At 33.4% G+C, this 22592-nt stretch overlaps 1 protein-coding gene across 1 annotated transcript; it reads left to right on the top strand.

Annotated features, from left to right (window-relative positions):
• The first annotated feature begins 10012 nt into the window (after positions 1 to 10012).
• On the top strand, positions 10013 to 13607 carry LOC106761940 (receptor-like protein 12). Its single transcript, XM_014645571.1, has 2 exons — positions 10013 to 13492; positions 13599 to 13607. The coding sequence occupies exons 1-2, from the start codon at positions 10013 to 10015 to the stop codon at positions 13605 to 13607; spliced, it is 3489 nt and encodes a 1162-aa protein (XP_014501057.1).
• The last annotated feature ends 8985 nt before the right edge of the window (positions 13608 to 22592 follow it).

The following is a 22592-nucleotide window of genomic DNA, read 5'->3' as shown; positions in this document are numbered from 1 at the left end:
CATGATTGTTAATCTCTCATAAAGCATGTACATTCATTCTTGTAATATTTGCATTGTGAGCACCATAGCTAAGGATTTACAACGTTACACATATTCTCTTTGGATTGGTATTGAAAGAAGAGCATTAATGAATGTTATCTAATTTGATTGTGTGAACTTGCTTCCTAGTTATTTGACTTTTGTTGAGTAGATGTTTTTCTTAACCAAGTTACCTCTTGCTTGAGGACAAGCAAGGTTTTAAGTGTGGGAGAGTGATAACGGTTGATTTAACGTGTTTGTGTGTGTATATTTTGAGAACAAATCAACTCCTTCATAGCTTTTACCTTGTTTTATCCTCACGTTTAGTGTGTTTTATAGTTTTCTTGTGTTTTATTTAGTATATGTTTGTTTTTACCTCTAATCTCTATGTTTGAGTGTGTGAAATAAATGAATAGGAAGTCATTCTAGTGGAGGAAAACAAGCAAAAACTCAAGGGAACATGTTTTGGGACAATAAAAGATCAATTTGAAGCAAATACCCATGTTGGACGCCTTTGGAATCGCACAAGAGCCTCAATTTTAGAATGCTGTCGAAACCGCCCGAGCTGAGCGCCAAAAATCCAAGCTGGACGCCAGAAATCCAAGCTGGGCGCCAGAGTTGCAGAGAAATCCAAGCTGGGCGCTAGAATTCCGAGTTGGGTGCCAGAGTTGCAGAGAGACTCCAGGCTGGGCGCCACAGAATGGGGCTGGGCGCCAGATAATGGGGTTGGGCGCCAAAAAGTGGCGCTGGGCGCGAAAACTTGCTGTAACTCACTTCTGATTCAGTGAAAAGTCGCGTTGGGCGCCAGGAATCCGAGCTGGGCGCGAATTTTCGCTGATATGTCAAAATGGGTTATTTAAACATGGGTCTTCTCCTCCTACACTTCATTCTTCACCTAGAGAGATTGGGAGAGACCCTTGGAGGCTATTTGGGGTGTTGGGAAGCTCTCCTACTCCTCCTTGGGTCTTCAAGCTTCTTCAATGGTGATTTTGCCCCTTTTGGGTTGAGGAAGAAGATGGGTCACAAATTGGAGANGGAGATGCGAAGGGGAGGCGCAAATGGATCATGGAGCAGCTGCCAAGAACCTTGGGAAAGGCTTTGCATCTTCTCTTTGGTTCCAATTTCTTCCTTATCTCTTCAATTTGTAGAACCCTAAGTTCTCCTCCATGGAGGGCTTTTCCTATTAGTTGAGATTAGTTGTAAAACATGGAATTCTTATGTATTTAAAAATATAGCTGTTGGAGTGCAAGAGCATAACAAAATTTCAAATCAAACAACTAACATAGTCGAATGTGTGGCGCACATAGTCGACTTTCAACATGCAAAACATTTTGAAATTCTTTTCTTCTGAAAATATCACAGAGCACTGTACTCAAAATCTGTACAAAGATTTTAGCATAGTCGAATCCATTAATAATGTAGTCGACTGTACTATAGTTTTGTCACACAATGATAAGATCATGAAAGTGCTTGTGGTTTTCAGCTTTAAAACATGTGCAGTAAAACATTTGTAATGATGCATTGCACATAACACATAAAGCACATAAACACGTTCCACATATATATCAATCAATCAACATAGGAACATGTAACACATTACATAAACATGTTCAACAGATATAACAATCAATCAGCATAAGAACATGTAATGTAGCAACAACATATGCATGTTATTAAGCAATGTGTTGTCATCATAAAAAACTAGAGTGACATAGAAATTGTGTTGTCAACAATCTCAACATCACTAGGATGCCTCCCAACAAGCGCTCTTTTAACGTCACTAGCTTGGCCCAGTAAAGCTCAAGTTCCTTCCTTCAAGTTGATGTCTTCTTTGCCTTCATCACACCAACTCATCAATTGTGTTCAGTCCACCTTCTTGACTCGCCTAGAGTAGGGAGCTTCAATCTCTATCTCTCCATTCTCTTTAAAACATTTCACCACCCACAACTTCTTCTTGTATCTCACAGGAGTACCAGGCTTGAATGGTGCATCCTTCAAATCAAAGTGAACCGTCCCTCCTTTGTCAAATTTCTCTTCTTCCTTCACCTGCATTAAAACACAATTATTACCTTTGTTGACCGCTTTAGCAAATTTAGGTTTAGCCACTGGTGCATCCTTCTTTGAAGATTTGTGACTATTATTCTTTTTTACTCGAATCTGCTTCTCTTTAGAGACATTATATATCACATTTTCTTCTCGGTCTTTAAGCACAATTGCCCCATCATAAACATTAATAATTACTCTGGCCATCTTCGTAAATGGCCTTCCAAGAATAACCAGGATCTTATCATCCTCCTTCATCTCTATCACCACAAAATCAACCAAGAATTCAAGACTTTCAATACAAATCACAACATCCTCCACCACACCATAGGGTTTCTTTGATGATCCATCCGCTGTGATCAATGAAATCTTTGTTGGCTTCAATGTAAGACCACCAATCTTCTTCTGCATAGATAAAAGCATCAAGTTAATACTTGACCCTAAATCAAGTAAAGCTTTTCCTATCTTCACACTCCCAACGACGCAAGGAATTATAAAACTTCTTGGATCCTTCACTTTTGGAGGGTGTCTTTTCTTCAGAGGGTCACTGCAACCTTCTTGTTCCTCAGTAGCTTTCTCCTCAAAATCTATCTTTTCTCCAAGATATTGCTTTATACGCCTTGCATAAACAGGAATTTGTTGAAGTGCTTCGGTCAACGGTATAGTAATCTCCATTTGATTGAAGATTTCTATAAAGCGCTCACACTTACTCTCTTCTCTCTAGTGCCCCTTCGGGTAAGGAAGAACTATCTCATCTTTCTCAATTTTTTCTTCTTTTTCTATTTTTTTTCTTTCCCCTATTCTCTTTTTCTTCTCTAATCTCTCCCTCACATATTTCTTCTTTTTCTTCTCTCTTTTCCAACTCAACACTTTCTTTTTCCACTCTTTCCTCAACCATACTCACCACAACCTTACAATATTCTTTAGGGTTAACTTCAGTATTAGTCCCAAATTGATTTTTCTCCATGACGTCCACCCTTTTGGCTACTTGACGAATTTGCATATCCAAACTTCTGAAGGTAGCCTCATAGCCCTTGACTGTGGATTCATGCACCTTCAAAAATTTGTCAAACTTCTCATTAAGGCTGCTGACTTTTTCAGTCAAAGTAGATACCTGTTGCCATAATGGTGGCTGTTGTGGTCGGTTAAATTGGCCTCCAGTTTGTCTAGTTTGAGTATTCTGGCTTTGCCCAATGCTTGGATGGTTTTTCCAACCTTGGTTGTAATTACCTTGATTGAAATTACCCTGGCGGTATTGAAACTGATTTCCCATGTAATTTGCTTCTTCTTGGGCCTCCTCTGGAAAAGCACACTGACCATTAACATGGTCACCACCACAACGATCACAAAGTTGTTGTTGTACTTGCGAAACATTCTTTAACTCGTTAGGGAGTTGAGCAATAGTCCTTTCCAGATTCTCCAATTATTGAGTTAGAATCTTGTTCTGCGCAAGCAATGCTTCTTCAGTAGGCAATTGAAGAACTTCCCTCTTTTGAAGTGGCACGCCCCTTTCACTATGAGTTTCATTCTCATTAACTGCCATGCTTTCTATCAACTCATATGCTTCTTCAGCAGTCTTTATCTTGATATTACCTCCAGCTGAGGCATCTAGCATAAGCTTAGATTGAGTGCCAAGACCTACAAGGAATGTGAGAACTACAACTGTGCACAGGTGTCTTCCTCAAAAATTTTATATCTGTCCCATGCCTAACCTAGGGTTTCTTCCATGCCTTGCCTGAAAGAAGATATCTCCATCTTTCCTTTGTTGATTTTAGACTGTGGAAAATATTTGTTCAGAAATTTTGCCACCACAGCCTCCCAAGCTGTAAAACTTTCTTCCGGGAAAGAATTTAGTCACAGTTTAACATTGCCTCCCAATGAGAAAGGAAACAAGCTAAGTTTGATTGCTCCATCCGACACTTCATTGATCTTCATCGTGTTGCATATCTCATTGAATATATTGAGATGATCATATGAACTTTCATGTGACAGTCCATCAAATTGGTTGCTTTGCACCAAATGTATCAACGCCAATTTCACTTCCATGTTCAATGCATTGAACCTCGACCTTGCAATGCTGTTAAAATGTTGAGGGCCAACCACATTGGTTGCATCCGCTAGAGTGCGTCTAACAGGAGCTTCCTCCTTAGCCATCTTTTTTGTACTTTGGTTGGATGTTCCTAATGAGGGTTGCAATAGTCTCTTAAGAGAGGGGAATAATTCTCTAGATGATCTTCGAACCTTCCCTCTCCTCCGATTGCACTCAAACCTCCAAGAAGAGGTTGTAGATTTTTCTTGCTCCTAATATGAATTGTATCCTGCATACACAAGAAACAAAACCCTAAAAAGCACTTTTATATAAAAATAAAACAAAAACAAAAAGAAAACAAAAACAAAAAGAAAACAAAAATCAAGTCAAATTCAATCAGTAATCACACTACTAGAATAGTTAAACCACGAGTCTCCGACAACGGCGCAAAAAACTTGTTAAGGGTCGGGCAAGTGTACCGAATCGTATCAAGTAATAATAAATGGTAAGTCAGAGTATCGTTTCCCTAGAGACTTATAGGCCTAGACTTTCATGTGATTTATTGATTATTTAAGACTTGAATAACGAACATTAGGGTTTTATAATGCAAAAACGAAAATTAAATATGAATGCAAAGGTTTTGATCAATTGACCAAAAGATAACACAAGTGAATGATGCATGAATGAATTATGTCATTGGGGTTTATGATTTCAACCTATCCACTCTCATATATCTAAGAATTCGACTTTTTCATTAATGTCAATGCCACTTTCTAATTTACACTAACCCCAATGTCTTGGTGAAAAGAGACTACTCCTAATTACTAGTTTACAATGTCTTGTCTCCCTAGTAATTGATCATGCATTACATAATTCACACAAAAGCTTAAGGGAATTGGTCCTCCTATCCCTATGTCTAGGTAATATTGTTACCAAGAGAATTCCCTCATGTCTAGACCTACCCACACGTGTCCATATAGATAGAATCAAAGATTATGCTATTGAATAATGTCTTAAACAAAGCATGCAAATATAATGGAGGAAAAACCCTAACAATTAATGAATAAAGCAACAATTCAATATATGAGAGTTTCAAAGGATTACATCAAGTCCCCAACAACAATGGAGGTTTAGTTCACCATAATCATGGTGAAACTAGAAGAAAATAATGGAAAGAATGAAAAGATAAACTCTAGATTTGATAGATTGGAGCTCCCGCATCCAAAATCCACCTCTGAGGGGTGAAGAGAGTATTTCTACGCCTCTATCTGTCAAAAGATAGACCATCAAGCTCGTCCAAATCTATTTATAATTCCTCAAATCCAAGCAGAAACTAGCCCAGGTGATGGGTGTCGCGGCCCACACAAATTTGATTGCAATTTAGAAATGCAGTATAGTTAGGAAGTGACTCCTAGGTCGTCTCTCAAGGACCAAACTGTGGTTCGAGAATCAGGTCTAACACGAAGTTGGGGGGGGTTGAAAGTGTTTTGTGAATGCAATTAGACTAAATTAAAACACACAAATTAAACCTAACTAAGGTTGGATACTAAAGCTAACATGACAGCTAAATTACCACTACCAAAAATACCAGACAACATTAAAATAAAAGAAAATATGAAACGCCTAACACTGTAATACAAATATCTAGCATAATTAAAATTATTAATATGCATCACTAAACTAAAAATATAAAACCCAACTCAAAAAACTTTGTGAAATTAAAATAAAGTAAAAGAAATAAAAAACACAATTTACTTTTAGCAATTAACATGACCTATGGCATCTACCAAATGAAATTAAATTTGCAAAATGGCCTAGGAGACCCTCAAGGTCGTGACATTGCTCCTATCCCGTGGCATATGTGAGTTATGTTAAAAGTTAAAATTAGCTAATAAAGGCATTGAACATGCAGCAGCTTTCATTTTCAAGCAAAATTAAAAATCACCGTGCATTCTCTAAACTAAACCCGTGACACAATGAAAATGGCTTTAAAGCATTAAAACATTAGATGAACACATTGTAGCTGAAAAAGAAGCAATGCTTAAGACACCGTGCAGCACTCCAATAATGAAACCGTGTGAGCCTCCACCTCTGCACCGCTTCACCCTATGCAAATAAAAGTCGTGCTTCCTTCAACCAAAAAGTTATGAAAACCAAGAAAAAGAAAGAAAGGGCAATTAACAATTCCTCAAATGAGCTTAACGTAGATAAACATTCAAAGAAAACTTCAGAATTGAGTGCGACAGTTGGTGTCCCTTTCTCCAAGAATATAATGTGATAAAAAGAAATGTCCTCTCCAAGTGGCTGCTCCTCAAATTTCCAATACCATCACCGTACCTCATCCAAAGAGAAGAAATAAATTGCTCTAAAAGAAATCCTAGAAATCCTATCCTGCACTGCACACCTATCTACTCTTATCTAATCCATTCATCATGCCATTAAAATAAATAAAAGGTTACTCTCCTTCCAGCATCCAACGCACACACCTACACACCTACTTCTACCTAGGCCATCACTCTTCATGCTAAAAGAAAATAAGAGAAAAGTTTGATATCATTCAGCTACCACATCCCATCAACCTAATCTACATTCTTACTCATTCAAAGCAAAGTAAATGTTGTACGTACCAAGTGCTTATCTTCCCATAAATCAATGAAGCAGCAAATAAAAAAAATAATCATTGCAGGACAATGCTTGTCTCGGCAAATGCAAAATAAAAGCTCAATGGAAATGGAAAATTAAGAGAAGCATTTGCTTTCTTCCAGTAACGTGTACACTAAAATAAAAAGTAAACAATTGATTCTTCATTCATCCAAAATCAAGCACTAGCATCAACATTGTTTCAAGAAAAATGTTGCTGCCCCAAAAACACGTTCCAGCCGAGAGCCCTTCTCCCAACGTGGCAGCACCTTATTTTTTTTTCAGCAGAGGATAATGCTGTCCTAAGTGTGACGGCTGGTAGTCTTTCTAAGAGGCCATGTGTCTTCTAAAATGAGGTGGGGTCGACCCTAAAAAAAATAAAACCCTAGTTCACGTGTCCTACAATTTTGGGCCTTCATATTTTTGCCAAAATGGCCCATGATGCAAAGAGTTTGTCTAAAAAGTTTTAACAATTAAAATTACAATACAACTAAAATTTAAAATGTCTAATTTGAGAGTCTTGAATTTATTTGGTGTCCTCCAAATGTCCTAAATAGTGTTTTCAAAATTTTCCCTGAAAATAATAATGCGAATAATAAGCTCAGAAAATTCAAATTAATTAAAATTAGAATTTTCGGTCAAATTAAGCATAATTAGGAAAAACGGGAAAATACTGGATAATTAAGCACAATTCCCTGATTAATTTTAGCACAATAAACTAAGTGAAATGAATAAAATATCGACTCATCACCAGGTCCAATAGTACACCGCCCGACGGTTGGTTCACTGCTAGACGGTGAGTTCGACACTTGACATCGCCCGACGGTGATTTCACTGCCCATCGGTGAGGTCGACATTCCACTCCACCCCTCAGTGGTGTCGCTTAAGCGTTTAGCAGAGAGTTCTCTGGAGAGTACACCGCCCGACGGTGGCTGCGACTCTTTTTTTCTTCACTTTTCCACCTTCTCTTAAGCCCAACTCTTATCGTCTTCAAATACCTTCATTCAATTCCTGATAAATCCTGCCAAATCATGGAAAAACCAAGCATAAAACCAAGAAAACCAACTTTGACTCTCTTATTCTCTAACTTAAGCCAATTGCATGATTTCAAGCTAATTCTAAGTCATAAAGGGTGTGTTTAATGTCAAATTTAAGTATGAAAATAACGGTTTTTGAACCGTTATCAGGTCACCATTAGGTTTCTTTGTTTGTCCTCGGGCCCCTCGGTGGGTGCCAAAATGTTTCAGATATGGGGTCGAGAACTATCCTTTCACACCTTTTTGTTAGTCTTTTTAACGTTATCATGGGTCTATCAAAATAATTTTTAGTCTTCCTCCTCCAGTCTCCAAGCCAAATGGGTGGGTACTTGTCAAAGACACTCTGACGCTCAAGTAAGTCAAATGTATCTGATCGGTTATCATAGTAAAATCTTAAATTTGCAATAAATGCAATCACCTACCTCCTTACCTTACCTCTGTATTTATAGGTATCAAAGTGAACTTTTAATTAGGGTTGACCCAATTACAGCCCAAAAGCCGATAAGTGTGTTTTACCTACTTTTACTTGTTGAACATGTTGAGTTTGTGTTATTTATCTTAACAGTAGAATCACCGATCGACTAGAAAAGAAACCGTCCGATCTACAAAATCTTAGAATTAGGTAAGTCTTCAATATTCTTTTGAAAATGTTTACCAATCAGTCAACTTTGAAAATATTGACCGGAGAGTCATACAATACATTAACCATCATATCTAAACGAAGTCTTTCAAAATGCCTTAGTATTTTTGAAAATTTTGTACTAATTATAGGTTTTGGTTCTAAAATAATTGAAACCTATAATAATGTATGTTTCGGTTCTTTAAAAGAACCAAAACTTATAGTCTTTCAAATAATTTCAAAAATGTCATTAGTGATATTTTTGTAAATTGAAATTATTTGGAAAACCATATGTTAGGGTTAAAATTATATTTCTATCAAAGTTTTTTTTTTTTTCATTTGTAGCGCTGCATCATTTCTACAGTACAAGAGTCACTTTGCTCCATTCCTTGTTGTCAAACACAAACCACGCTACCATTTTCGCCGTCACTCCTCCACTTTCCTTTCCCTTCCTCCTAACTAACGTGAAGTGTGTTGCCGTGTTGTCACTACAAACATCACTTTTCTTCCCATTTCGAAAGCAGTTAGAGGTTTGTTCTTTCGTCTTGCATTTTTTTTTCATAATTCGTGTTTTCTAATGCAAATATTTTCTTAATCTCTTTTATTCAATGTGAAGATGGGAAAAGTAGTGGTGACTTTGTTTGTTGATGGAGAGCACAGTAATTCTATGATGGAAAAAAACATAAAAATGAGAAGAAACTATTTTTTTTTAAAAAAAATATAGGATTAGGTTTTGGTTCAAAAAGGAACTGAACCATAAAGTTAAAAATAGGCTTCAGTTATGAATCGATACCTAATGTTATGTATTTTTATCCTGTCAACAAACGTTTTGATTAAAGAACTGAAGCATAATCTCTAAAATAACTAGTGCAAAAATCCTTACATGGACTAGAAAACTCTATATGCAAAGCAATCAATAATAGGTGCTTACTATTTTGTTTATACAAGACTAATGAAATATAAATTTTAGACTTTTATTGCATTGAATTTTCAAGGTATTTTTTTTAGTTTTGTTCCTACAAAGTCGTATAAGGGACCATGTCACCTAGTAAAATTTCCACAATTAGTGTTTAATCTAATATGATAGGTTGGATATTATCTCTGTTTTTTACTTGCAAAGTCATATCGATGAGGGGGTCACGTATGGGGATGACAACGTTGTTTTTTGTTTATGCAAAAAAATCATACAAAGTCGTATAAGGGACCATTTCATATAATTTTTGCACATTTAATGTTAACCCAATGTGATAGGTTTCATATTATCTTTTTGTTTTTTATTTGCAAAGTCACATCTATAAGGGGATCATGTAACTTCATAACAACTTCTACTTTTGTTGTTTATCGAATGTGATTTACCGAAGTCTTTTTCTAAGTCTTTCGTCTTTGTTTCTCTTGTCCGACATAGAACATAATTTAACACACAAAAATTTGAAGAAAAATTTAACATATTAGAATTCTTACTTTTTTTTTATGGATGCATGAAGTGTTATATATATGGTTATAGACAGAGCTAAAGTCACAGTACCAATCTATTTCTAATATAGAGTGTGTTTGATCCATTAACTTGTTGTGATGATGAGGAAACCACTTGGTATCAAATTCATGATGTTTATGTTGATGATGTTTATGGTGTGTTTGGTGACGGATGTTGTTTATGGTGAAAAGGAAGTAAGATGCAGAGAGAGAGAGAGGGAAGCACTCCTCCGATTCAAGGCTGCCATTGTAGATCGCTATGGCATCCTCTCTTCTTGGACAACTCCCCACTGTTGCCGATGGAAGGGAATTCGCTGCAGCAACCTCACCGGCCATATTCTAATGCTCGATCTCCACGGAGAAAATTATTTCAATTTTGACATCGAATATATTTCAGGACGTTATATGAGCGGAGAGATCCACAAGTCGTTGATGGAGTTGCCACAGTTAGAATATTTGAACCTTAGTTTCAATTCTTTTCCAGACAGTAATATTCCAGAGTTTATTGGCTCTCTTAGCAACTTGAGATACCTCGATCTTTCATCATGTGGTTTTGACGGAAAAATTCCAACCCAATTTGGGTCTCTTTCTCATTTGAAATACTTAAGTCTCGCTGATAATTTTTTGGAGGGTCCAATCCCTCGTCAACTTGGAAACCTCTTTCAGTTGCAGCATCTTGATCTCAACAACAATAGATTTGAAGGGAATATACCAATTCAACTTGGAAATCTCTCTCACTTACAATATCTTGATCTCCGCCACAATCATTTGGAAGGGAATATACCAAGTCAACTTGGAAACCTCTTTCAGTTGCAACATCTTGATCTCAGGTACAATATTTTTGAAGGGAATATACCAAGTCAACTTGGAAACCTGTCAAACTTACATGAGCTTTATATTGGAAATGGTGGCGCTCTAAAAATTGGTGATGGAGGTCAGTGGTTATCTAATCTCATTTCTTTAACCCATCTTTACTTATCATCCATATCAAATCTTTATCATTCTCCGCAAATGATTGGTAAGCTACCAAAATTAAGGGAACTAAGTTTATTAAATTGTAGCCTTACTGATGATTTTTTCCGTTCATCGAGGCCATCTATATTGAATTTTTCTACTTCCCTCACGGTCCTTGATCTATCCGAGAACACCCTCATGTCAACAATGATATTCCAATGGGTGGCAAACTTCACTCCCAACCTTGTTGAGCTTCACCTTAGTCTTAATCTCATAGAGGGTTCTGTACCAAATCACTTTGATCTTGTAATGAATTCACTTGAGCACCTTAACCTCTTATTTAACAGATTCAAGGTTGAGGTTTTTCAATCTTTCATGAATATATGCACCTTAAAATCTTTAAGCATGGGTGGAAACAGTTTGAACCAAAGTCTTTCACCAATTCTTCATAATTTGTCTAATGCTTGTGCTAGAAATTCACTACAAATATTAGATCTCTCATTTAGCAAAATCAATGGTTCTTTCCCAGATTTCTCCATATTCACAACTTTGAAAATATTAGATCTTTCTAGCAATCAATTATCTGGAAAGATACCTGAAAGCATATTACCATCTCGATTGGAGTCATTGTCACTCTCATACAACTTTTTAGAAGGTGAAATTCCAAAATCATTTGGAAATACATGCACTTTACGCTCATTGCACATGTCTTATAATAGATTGAGTGGACAGTTTTCATTGATATTCCAGCACTTGTCTGAATGTGCTAAAAACGCGCTACAATATTTGGCGTTGCCAGGAAATAATATCAATGGCACATTCCCTGACCTTTCAGGATTTTCAAACCTGCAAATACTAGATCTTTCGAAAAATCAGTTAAGTGGAGAGATACCAGAAGGTAACCAATTGCCATCTCAGTTGGAGTTTCTCTCAATTCGATCAAATACTTTAGAAGGTGGAATTCCAAAATCATTTGGCAATGCATGTGCTTTGCTGTGGTTGAATATGTTTAACAATAGCTTGAGTGAAGAGTTTCCATTGATAGTCCATCACTTATCTGGGTGTGCTAGATATTCATTGGAAAACTTAAATCTAGGCAGGAACCAAATCAATGGTACATTACCTGACCTCTCAATTTTCTTGTCTTTAAAAAGTCTGTATCTTGATGGAAACAAGTTGAATGGGGAGTTTCCTAATGATATTCAATTTCCACATCAATTGGAAGAACTGTATATGCAATCAAACTCCTTAAAGGGTGTGCTAAGTGATTACCAATTTGCCAATTTGTCAAAGTTATATTCGTTAGACTTATCTGGAAATTCTTTATTATCCTTGACATTTACTCAAAATTGGGTCTCACCTTTTCAATTAAGGAAAATAGGATTGGAATCATGCATCCTGGGTCCAACATTCCCCAAATGGTTACAAACACAAAATGAGTTTCGCGATTTGGATATTTCAAATGCTGGAATATCAGATATGGTTCCGAAGTTGTTTTGGACTAAATTAGCATTGCGAAAATGGGTTTCAATGAATATTTCATGCAATAGTCTATATGGTATAATTCCGTATTTTCCAACAAAGAATCCTTATTCTTCTCTAATTCTTGGATCAAATCAATTTGAAGGCCCTATTCCCCCGTTTCTTAGAAGTTCCACATTGCTTGATTTATCCAATAATAAGTTCTCAGGCTCTCTTTCATTTTTATGTGTGGGTGATCCAATTGGAATATTATACCAGTTAGACCTTTCAAATAATAACTTGTCTGGACAAATTCCAGATTGTTGGAGCCATTTCAAGTCATTAGCTTTTATGGATTTGAGTCAAAATCAGTTGTCAGGAAAGATTCCTACTTCAGTGGGATCCCTCCATGATCTTCGAGCATTGTTTCTGAGAAACAATAATTTGATAGGTGACATTCCTTTCTCCTTAAGGCATTGTACAAAACTAGTGATGATAGATATTGCAGAAAACAATTTATCAGGATCTATCCCTGGTTGGATTGGGAAAAAATTAGGAAACTTGGAATATTTAAGTTTAAGAAGGAATCAGTTCCGAGGAAACTTACCATTGCAAATTTGTTTTCTAAGAAATATTCAACTCTTAGATCTCTCACTAAACAAATTGTCTGGTCAAATTCCTAAGTGCATAAAAAAATTTACTTCAATGACTCAAAAGACATATCCGGAAGGAGGTCCTTGGCATAAGTATATAGTTCAGACCTCACATTTCTTTGGTCTTCAAAGTTATGATTTGAATACATTCTTGACGTGGAAAGGTTCACATCAAATGTTTAAGAATAGTGTATTACTACTTTTAAAAAGCATTGATCTCTCAAGCAATTACTTCTCAGAAGAAATTCCAAAAGAATTTGAAATCTTAATTGGATTGGTTTCGTTGAATTTGTCAAGAAACAATTTGAGTGGAGAAATTCCTTCCAATATTGGAAAACTGTCATTACTTGAATTTTTGGATATTTCAAGAAATGAACTAGTTGGTTCAATTCCTAACAGTCTGATTGAAATTGATCGATTGAGTGTGTTAGATTTATCACATAACCATCTAGTTGGTATGATTCCTCAAAGCACACAGTTGCAAAGTTTTAATGCTTCGAGCTATGAAGATAATCTGAATCTATGTGGATCACCGCTTGATAAATTGTGTATTAGCAAAATACCAGTAGAAGAGCCAAAAAATGAAATTCAGGAAGATGAGTATTCCTTTTTCAATCGTGAATTTTATATCGCCATGCCATTTGGATTTGTTATAAGCTTTTGGATGATAGTGGGCTTAATGTTATTCAGAAGATCTACTTCTTGAAAGAAAAACCTCAGACAAATGTTGTTATTCAAAAGCAAACGATGTTCTGTGAAGTACTGAAGGCAGCAAGAGATTTCGAGGTATTGTAACATCATATTTTCAGACATCCTAATTTATAACTCATGTTGTATTTTTCATTGATTCAAATATAATTAACAAATAATGATAGTTTCAGTTATAATAGTGACTGTCGCTATAAATTTTATTTATATGGTCATAGTATGTAAACTAAAATAGTACTTTCTTCACTCCCTTTAAGACCTGAAATAAACTAAAATTCCCCGTTTTTTTTAAATTATTTTCCTTTTTTTAAAAACCAAATAAACATAAATATTGTTATAAATAGTTTTTAAAAGTGTTTAAAATGATATGTCAGTTTAAAAAAAATGACATCTCTAAGTTATTTTGGTTTACTATTTTTAATTTCTATTGATAGTTTTTTCCTTTACATTCCATTCTTTTACTCTCTAAATACTAGATTTTTTATAATTAAGTTCTCAAAAAGTAATATACAAAAGTATTTTTTTTTTTATTTCACAATTTCCTTTTGCTCCCGTTAGGTTACTCTCTAATTTTAATGAGATAATACGAATATATGGTTCTTCATATTATAATATATTGTAAGAACTATGCTTGAATAAAGGTGAATTTTATGTGGAAAAAAGTAGAAAATTTATAAATATAATATAGGTATTTATATTTTGTTGTATTGTAATTTTATTTTCTAAAATTTTAGTTTTTTAATCTTCCTGAAGTTAAAAAATAATCATAACTTTGTTATGTTCTCAGATGACGAGGTGGCAAAAATCATACTGAATATATGAGAATTTGGGTAAGTAATTCATTCCCTATTAAGGGTGATATCAAGAGTGCTATTGTTGTAAGCATGTTGAATGTTTACGTACATCTTTGTGTATGTGTCGGAATAATTGCAAACTATATATGAAATTAATATTCAGTAAAGAAATTTTTATCATCAGTATATTGTTTTCTTTAAGGATTTGACTCTCATTTAATTAAGTGACACTTACGATGATGAAGATGGTGATATTAATATATTATTAACTATTAGTGTATATGATTATTGTGTGATATGCATATTGATACATATATTGATGATAATGATGAGATGAATCATAGGTGTGATGTGTGCATGTGTGGTTATATATATTTTGTGATACTTGTATGATATGTTATCATGGACATGACTTTTTATGGGTGTGTTGTCTCTCATAAGTGTGTTTACTTTTATGGATGTATAATGAGGATACTTGAGATAATATTCATAGAATTAATAAAAACCTTTATTAAGAAATGAAGTTATAATATCTTTTACTAATGGTTTGATAAAGAACATTAAGTCACCTAAGTAAGAAGTTGAAAGAGGTTTGTGCATGAGGTTGAAAGTAGGTTCATGAACTACCTAGCATAGACATAGGTAGTTGATTATAAATTTTCAATATGGTTAAGATTTGAGCCTCTAATGAGACATACTTAAAATGAGTCTTTTAAAAACTATCTAATGTGAAATTTTTTGAAATTGTTCAAAACATAAAAACTAAATAAAAAAAATATTTCAAATTATTTAATATCATAAGGATTAAATAATTTTAATCCTTCAAATAGTTTTAAATTATAGAATGTAAATTATAAAAATTTTATAAAAATTTATTATTGGGCAATTATAGCATAAATTATATAGTCATTCCTATTATCACCTATAAAATCCAAAAGTTACGAACATGTTTAAAACTATAATTTATACTTTAGGAACAAAAAATTTAATTGGTTAAAATTTTTTTAGTCAAACTTTAAAATAAATGTATGCTTACTTTTTGTATTTTTTTAGCTTCTGTTTTAACACAAATATTTAATATTTAATAATGTATATTAAATATTGAATTATTTGTTTGGACGACTTAGAAAATTATTATTTTTATAATATGTTACTAAAAAAGGTCTCTAAATATAAATAATGTTAGTGACAAAAAATATTAATCATGTAATCTATTTAGATCCTAATTTATAAACTAAAATAATTAGTAACTAAAATAGTTTTTATTATGAATAAAAAAGAATATAATTGTTTTGTAAATAAGTTTTTAACATTAGTTACTAAAGTTTTAATTATTAAAATAATTAGTTTTAACACTTTGGTGTATTGCTTGTCTGTTTATGGAATGAGTTCATACTAGTGGTCCCCTCTCTCATGGAGTTAGGTGTTATTTTCGTTGTGGTTTCTCATTATGTATTGTTATTTTGGTTGTGGTGTCCCCGTTTAAAAGTAATATTCAAAGTTTGGGTTTTATAAAATGTGTCGATGGGAAGTGAAAAGTTAACACCTGATAACATTCCAGTCCTTGAAATGCATCAAAACGAGTAAGAATCATTATTCAAACATAAAAATAATCTAGCAGTAGAAATTATTGTAATTTAGCTTTGATAACGCTTTCCACCATAACAATAAGCTTAGATGATGGTGGTGAAATTAAGAGGAACAACAAATTAATTTCTTATTTAGCTTAAAATAGTTGAAATTTAACTTGGCACTTCTATGAAATAAGATGTATGGTAAGGGTTACAATTAGTTGATTAGTTAGTTATAACGGGAATTTTCATATCTTGTAAAACATTTATAAGAAAATATCCTGTCTAATTCAGACTAAAGCATGAGTTTGAGTCCGTTATTCCCTCTTTACAGTGTTATGGAAGTATATTCATAAAAGCAATAGTTTCTTATTACCTTTCTTAGTGAAGGTTGTTGAGATTGTTGACAACACAAACTCTATATTAAATTGGTTTTTGATGATGACAACACATTGTTTAATAACAGTACATATGTTCTAGTGTTACATGTTCAATTGATATGCTATACTGATTTGAACAATGCTTTTATTGAACATGTTTTGTTAATTTGCATGTATGTTCCTATGATTGATTATGTGTTATATGTTTGGAACATACTTGTTTGGAACATGCTTGTATGTGTTAAAATGATTTTGATTACTTCTGCACATTTCTGAAGAAAAGCTCACAAGTACTTTTATGAACTGATATTTGTTGTGACAAAGGTCTAGTTCAGGCGACTATACTGGTAATGGATTTGACTAAGCTAAAATCTTTGTACAGATTTTGTGAACATGTACTTGATGAGATTTTGAGTTGAAAAGAATTTCAAAGTGATTTTTCATGAGTCAGTCGACAGTGTGAAATACTTATTCGATTGTGTTGCTGTTTATTTTGGAATTTTGTTTTGCCTACTTGCTCCAACGACTATATTTTCAAAAGTTAGTTAGGATTAACTAACTGAGTCAACTGTCATAAATGTACATTTTGTTGACTGAGGAGTCTGTGTGTTGACTGTCTGTTATAACTGTTTAATACAGCCGACTGTACTAGTAGGCTATTCGACTGAGGCTGACAGGAAAACTATAAATAGAACAGAACACGAATTGTTCTGAGGCTTTTGTAATCTAACATTTTCATTGTCTTGTTTCATAGAAAGCTCTCAGTTTAGGAAGCTCCAAGAATTCTCCAAGAAGACGGTGATGATCTTCCTTGAGAGAGATTCAGATTGAGGAGTCAATTGCGCTTACTGTTTGATCAACATCTGCACAAAGAAGGTGCTTCTGGTTTGATCTTGAAGGCTTGACATCCTGTGAAGACTACTGTATTTGACTGAAGGCTTGACAACCTGTGAAGTGTGCTAATAGGCTTGGCAACATGTGAAACGTGCTGTGATAGGCTTGGCATCCTGTGAAGAGTGTTGGTGACACATTAAGGATTGTTCAACGTGGGTGCAGATTGTAGAAGAGGGGATTCTTGCTGCAATTCTGGTTTTATGTGTGCAGCTATATTTGGTTTTGGGTTAGAGAGGAAATTTATATTTTTACGTGGTGCTTTTATAAATTCATTGTTGTAAAAACCGCAACCATTATAGTGCATTTGCTTCCAAAGTTGGAAGGACACTGGATGTAGACATTATTGTCCGAAGCAATATAAAAATCAGTGTTTGATTTTCTTTATCCCGAATATACAATAATAGCATTAGTCAGATCCATGGATAAAAGGTCGCAAGAGGTTTCGAGGTATTGTAAGTAAAATAGAATTAATAAATAATGATAGTTTCAGTTGGTAACTGTCGCTATAAATTTTATTTATATGGTCATCGTATGTAAACTAAAATAGTACTTTCTTTACTCACTTTAAGACCTCAAATTATAATTGCAATTTCTGTTTTTCAAAATTGTTTTCCCTTTAAAAACCAAATAAACAAAAAAAAAAGTCGTTAATAGTTCTTAAAAGTGTTTAAAAAATGTTTTTTTAAACACTTTTTAGTTTTTTTAGTTTCTAATAACAAACAATGACATCTCCAAGTTATTCTGGTTTACTATTTTTAATCTTCTATTGCTAGTTTTTTTTTTTCTCTTTACATTCATTCTTTGACTCTTTAAATATTATACTTTTTACAATTAAGGTTTTAAAACCTAATAAACAAAAATAAATAAATACACTCAGTATTTTTTTTTTATTATTCCACAGTTTCTTTTTGCTCTCATTAAGCTACTCTGTAATTTTTATTCACTCTAACTCAATCCCAACGCTTTTACCTATTAAGACTTTAGTAATATGTTTTCCTTTCGTTCGGCTTTCCTTGTTAGTTTTAGTTTTTCCCTTATTTCACAAGTAACTCTATAAATAGAGCTTCCCCCATTTCATTTTGTAACAGATAACAATAATAAAAGTTTCAGCTTACAGAAATAAGAAAAGATAGGATTTTTCTTACATGTCTCATTACTCTCATCAAGATTGTCTTCTTCCTCTTTTGCAACCGACGTGTCTCAAAGGCGGTAGAACAGCGCGCTCTAGAAGCTTCGTGTGCCTTTCATCCTTTTCATGAAAGCTACTCTGTTACGTTTGTCAGCGTAGTTGCATCGGAGATATTTTTATGGGTGTTGATTCCTGCACCTCCACATTTTTGGACCTCCACCTCCTCATCCCACTTTTATCTCTTCTTTTTTAATTTATATTTATATTTTTTATTTATATTGCTATTATATAGATTAATTTTAATTCTAAAAACCTAACTTTTTAAATACTCTATAAATTAATTAAAAATACAATAAACTAATAAAATAAAAAAATTAAAACAAAATAATTAAGTAACAAAATTATTTGAAAATAAAAAGTTAAAAATTAATTACTTATAAAATAAACTAAAAACTTAAAAATAAAAAATCAGGCCCTAAACGATGTCGACTTCTGTTTAGCCCTGAAATGGATGTTAAGGTCTATCTTCTTCCTCCTACGCACACACAAACTTCTACCAGAAACATCATAGCACAAAACGAAACGAAGCAAACAACAATCGCGCACAAACAGAGCAAAATCAATACAATCTTAAATCCTAAATCACATACATTTACAAACCAAGAAATCAACACAATCATGCGCAACGAAACGAAGCCCCACACCACCGCGCCGCGCCGTCACACACTCAAGTCGCACTGCCGCACACACCACGCCGCACACACCCGCAGGCAAAAACGCAACTACAGAGCCACGACCAACGTGCCGCACCGCCGCACACAATCATCGGACTGCCGCACACAACCGCCGGACCGTCGCACACACCAAAAGCTAACAAAGCATAGGAAGAGATGACTGGAAAAGTTGAGAAAAGGTGGAGCTTGGGGGTGTGAATGCGAAGGGAAGGGGAGGTGGGACTGTTTTCGAAAGTTTCGAAAGTATGTGAAAGTGAAAGCTGAAATAGAAAGTAAAGTAAAAATTAGGGTTACTTAATTAAAAGGGTTAAAAAAGTAAAAATAAAAAATAAAAAAAGGTTAGTTTTGTAATTAATGAAAAGTTAAAAAAAATGGGGAGGTGTAGGTTTGAAATGTGGAGGTGGATAATGACGATTAGCCTTAAGCCGCTTTGATATGTGTACGTTAGGAAATGGGCAAATTTATATTTATTTTAAATCAGAATCAAATTAATTTTCACTCTTATATATAGCTACTTTTCCAATACCAATTATGATATCTTTTAGGAGCCACTAAACTCATTTTAGTGGATGTTGACATGGGGATCGATTTATGTGAAAGCTTATAGCTAAGAATGAAATCTATAGCTTTTTCCGTATGTAAATTATTTTCTGTTGATTTCTTATGTTCATTTCCTTGTATAGTTTATGCCTTCATGTTGATGTTTTTTTTGGTAATCTATTATATCATTGGATTGGAGAGATAAATTGTAAAAATCTAGAAAATAAAATATTAGAGTAGATAGGTGTATTAAAACAATGAGACGAGCAAGTTATTTTAAAATAATCTTTTAATGTAAATAGAACTTTTTAAAGCTTGACTCATTATCTAAAACAATTCTATCCCTCTAGAACACTATTCACCTAGGGTTTCTCTGCCTTCTCTCTAGATCTTCTATCATTTGGGGTGTTTGGTTTGACGATTAGGAGGTGCCTAGACGATCCTGACGTCAAGGGCAACAATCTAGACCGATCAATTTCTTGTTCTAAGTCGGTAAGTTGTTTCTTCTCTTTTCTCGTACGTCTTTAACCATAATCATGTAAAGAGTTTCTGGTCGAATGTGTTTGGTTGCTGTCTTCTTAAATTTCTAGCTCAAATTAAGTTCTAAGGTTGTTTTCCTATCATCAATCAGTGAGTTGTAGGTTTCTGTTGAGTTTCCTTGTGGTGCAAGCTTCAATCGGGGTTCTGTAATCGGTGTTGAACTTGAGCTGAGGTAAGGGAAGCTGAGTTTCTGTTTTAAATCAGTAATATGACTTGTGTGTATGATGAATTTTGTGTGTGTATGATGAATTCTGTGTGTGGTGCTGTTAGAGTTATGTTCAGGTTTTGAGTAAACTAAAATGTATGTAATGAGATGTTAAATTGTGAATGTGTGAAATAGTGATTGTGAAATTGATTTGGATGGGGTGTACAGTTGTAATTGATCATATTTGATGTGTGAAATCTATGAAAGGAGTAATTAGATAGAGGATGAATTGGATTATACATGTTTTGAGTACATTTAGAGGAAGTGGGATAGTGATTTTTAGCAATTGAGACTTGGTGTGCTTTTGGTTTGCAACGGAGGTTTTGGTAAGTCCAATGTGACTGCGTTGAGGTGTTAGAATGGTATAAAATAGGTTCATAGTAGTAGATTGAAATCTAGGTCCATAAGTTGAGGAATTTGATGTTTTAGAATAGGAATTAGATCATAAACACTTTAGATTGATGTTAGGAAGGTTTAGAATAATAATCTAAAAAATAATTAACAAAACAAGAAACACAAAATGACAAAGGGAAAAAAGGAAAGACTAAATGAAAAATGGGAAATGGAAAAGAGGAAAGGGGAAAAGGAAAGGGGAAAGAGAAAATGCGAAAGGAGAAAAAGAATAGCAGAAATACCTTCCTCCCATATTTTCCATTGCTTCATTCGAGTCTCGCTGGATTGTTTCGTCGAAGATGACCTTTTTTGCTTCATCAGGAAAAAAAAAAAAGAGAAGTTAGAGAGAAAGTGAAGAAAGAATAGAGAAACTCAAAACATTGGAGAGTGAAGAGAGAATCTTACCTTTTCCAAAATTAAAATGATATAAATATTTTCGGAATCAAATATTACAAACCCTCCACAACTTTTCCAAAATTAATAAAAGAAACAAAATATTGTTAACAAAGGATTGATTAAACTCTAACTAACCCGTAACAATAGAAAAAAATTGTCCACCTCTCATACCGAACTCGACATATATTTTAAATTCCAAAATTTAATATAAAGTATCACTGGAACTTACAGTTACATATAGTTTTTTAGAATAATGATACTCTGACAACATTTTAACACCATCTATGTGTCCTTTTATGATTGGTTTATATTGATGTTTATGATTATTATTATTGATTATGGAGTAATTTTGGACCAATCACAGAATAACACACATGATATTAAAATGTTGTAAAAAAAATATTGTCAAAGCATCATTATCCTAATTTTTAATATAAAATTTCTTTAATTTCAATCTCAAGGAATTAGCAGGAGGATTTTTTTTTTTTATATATATATATATATTTTATTTCCTCTCCTTTTTACGCCATTTGAGTCACGCTTTCGTTCCTTAATACTTTTAAATTTTAAATAAAATTTTAAGCTCTTCATCTCTTAGACCCTATGTTAGAATATTTCTAGACACTTTTATGGTATTATTAGTACATTTAGCTCAGTGAAAATTTCCATATTCGATTAATAATAACTAATTAGGAAAAAAAAACAATCCATCCATGTCTTCATTTTTTAAAATAAATAAAAAATGAAAAGAAACTTAAGTAATAATAACAATTGTGATGTATTAAAAAGAAGATTAAAAATAACAATAATTTATTATTATTATTATTATTATTATTATTATTATTATTATTATTATAAGAAAGACATGTTTGAGGATGATAAAAAAATCTTGTTGTCATAGAAATAGAAAATCAAAACATGTATCATTTATGAAATAAATTAACAATTTCACGTAATAATTATGGCTGAAAGGTTTTAAAGTTAAAATTTAATAGAATCTTATTTAACAAGATAATTTCTCAAGAAAATAAAGGAGTTAACTTTATCATCAGTGGAAAATTACAAAAAGGATAATGATATTTAGACAATATTTTTTTGACAACATTTGAACATTGATCATGTGTCAATGTGTAATTGGTCAAAAATTACTCCACAATCAATAATAATAATCATAAACATTATTGTGCAATAATTTTTTACCAATCACATATTGACACGTAATCAATGTTTAAATGTTGTCAAAAAAATGTTGTCTAAATATCATTGTCCTTACAAAAATTGCTTCTCAAGAGTAAACGATAGATAAAACTTAAATAAAATCATAATACTTTGTTGACCTTAATTTTCTGTTATTATCCGTGTTTCTTTATTTTCTCCCCAA

Source organism: Vigna radiata, chromosome 1 (assembly GCF_000741045.1).
Source record: "Vigna radiata var. radiata cultivar VC1973A chromosome 1, Vradiata_ver6, whole genome shotgun sequence".
Lineage (NCBI taxonomy): Eukaryota > Viridiplantae > Streptophyta > Magnoliopsida > Fabales > Fabaceae > Vigna > Vigna radiata.
The sequence above is the reverse complement of the archived record's forward strand: the minus strand, read 5'-3'. Positions and strand labels throughout refer to the sequence as shown.

Coding starts and splice junctions, on each gene's coding strand:
- LOC106761940 (XM_014645571.1), top strand. CDS start 10,013: ATGGTGTGTTTGGTGACGGATGTTGTTTATGGTGAAAAGGAAGTAAGA.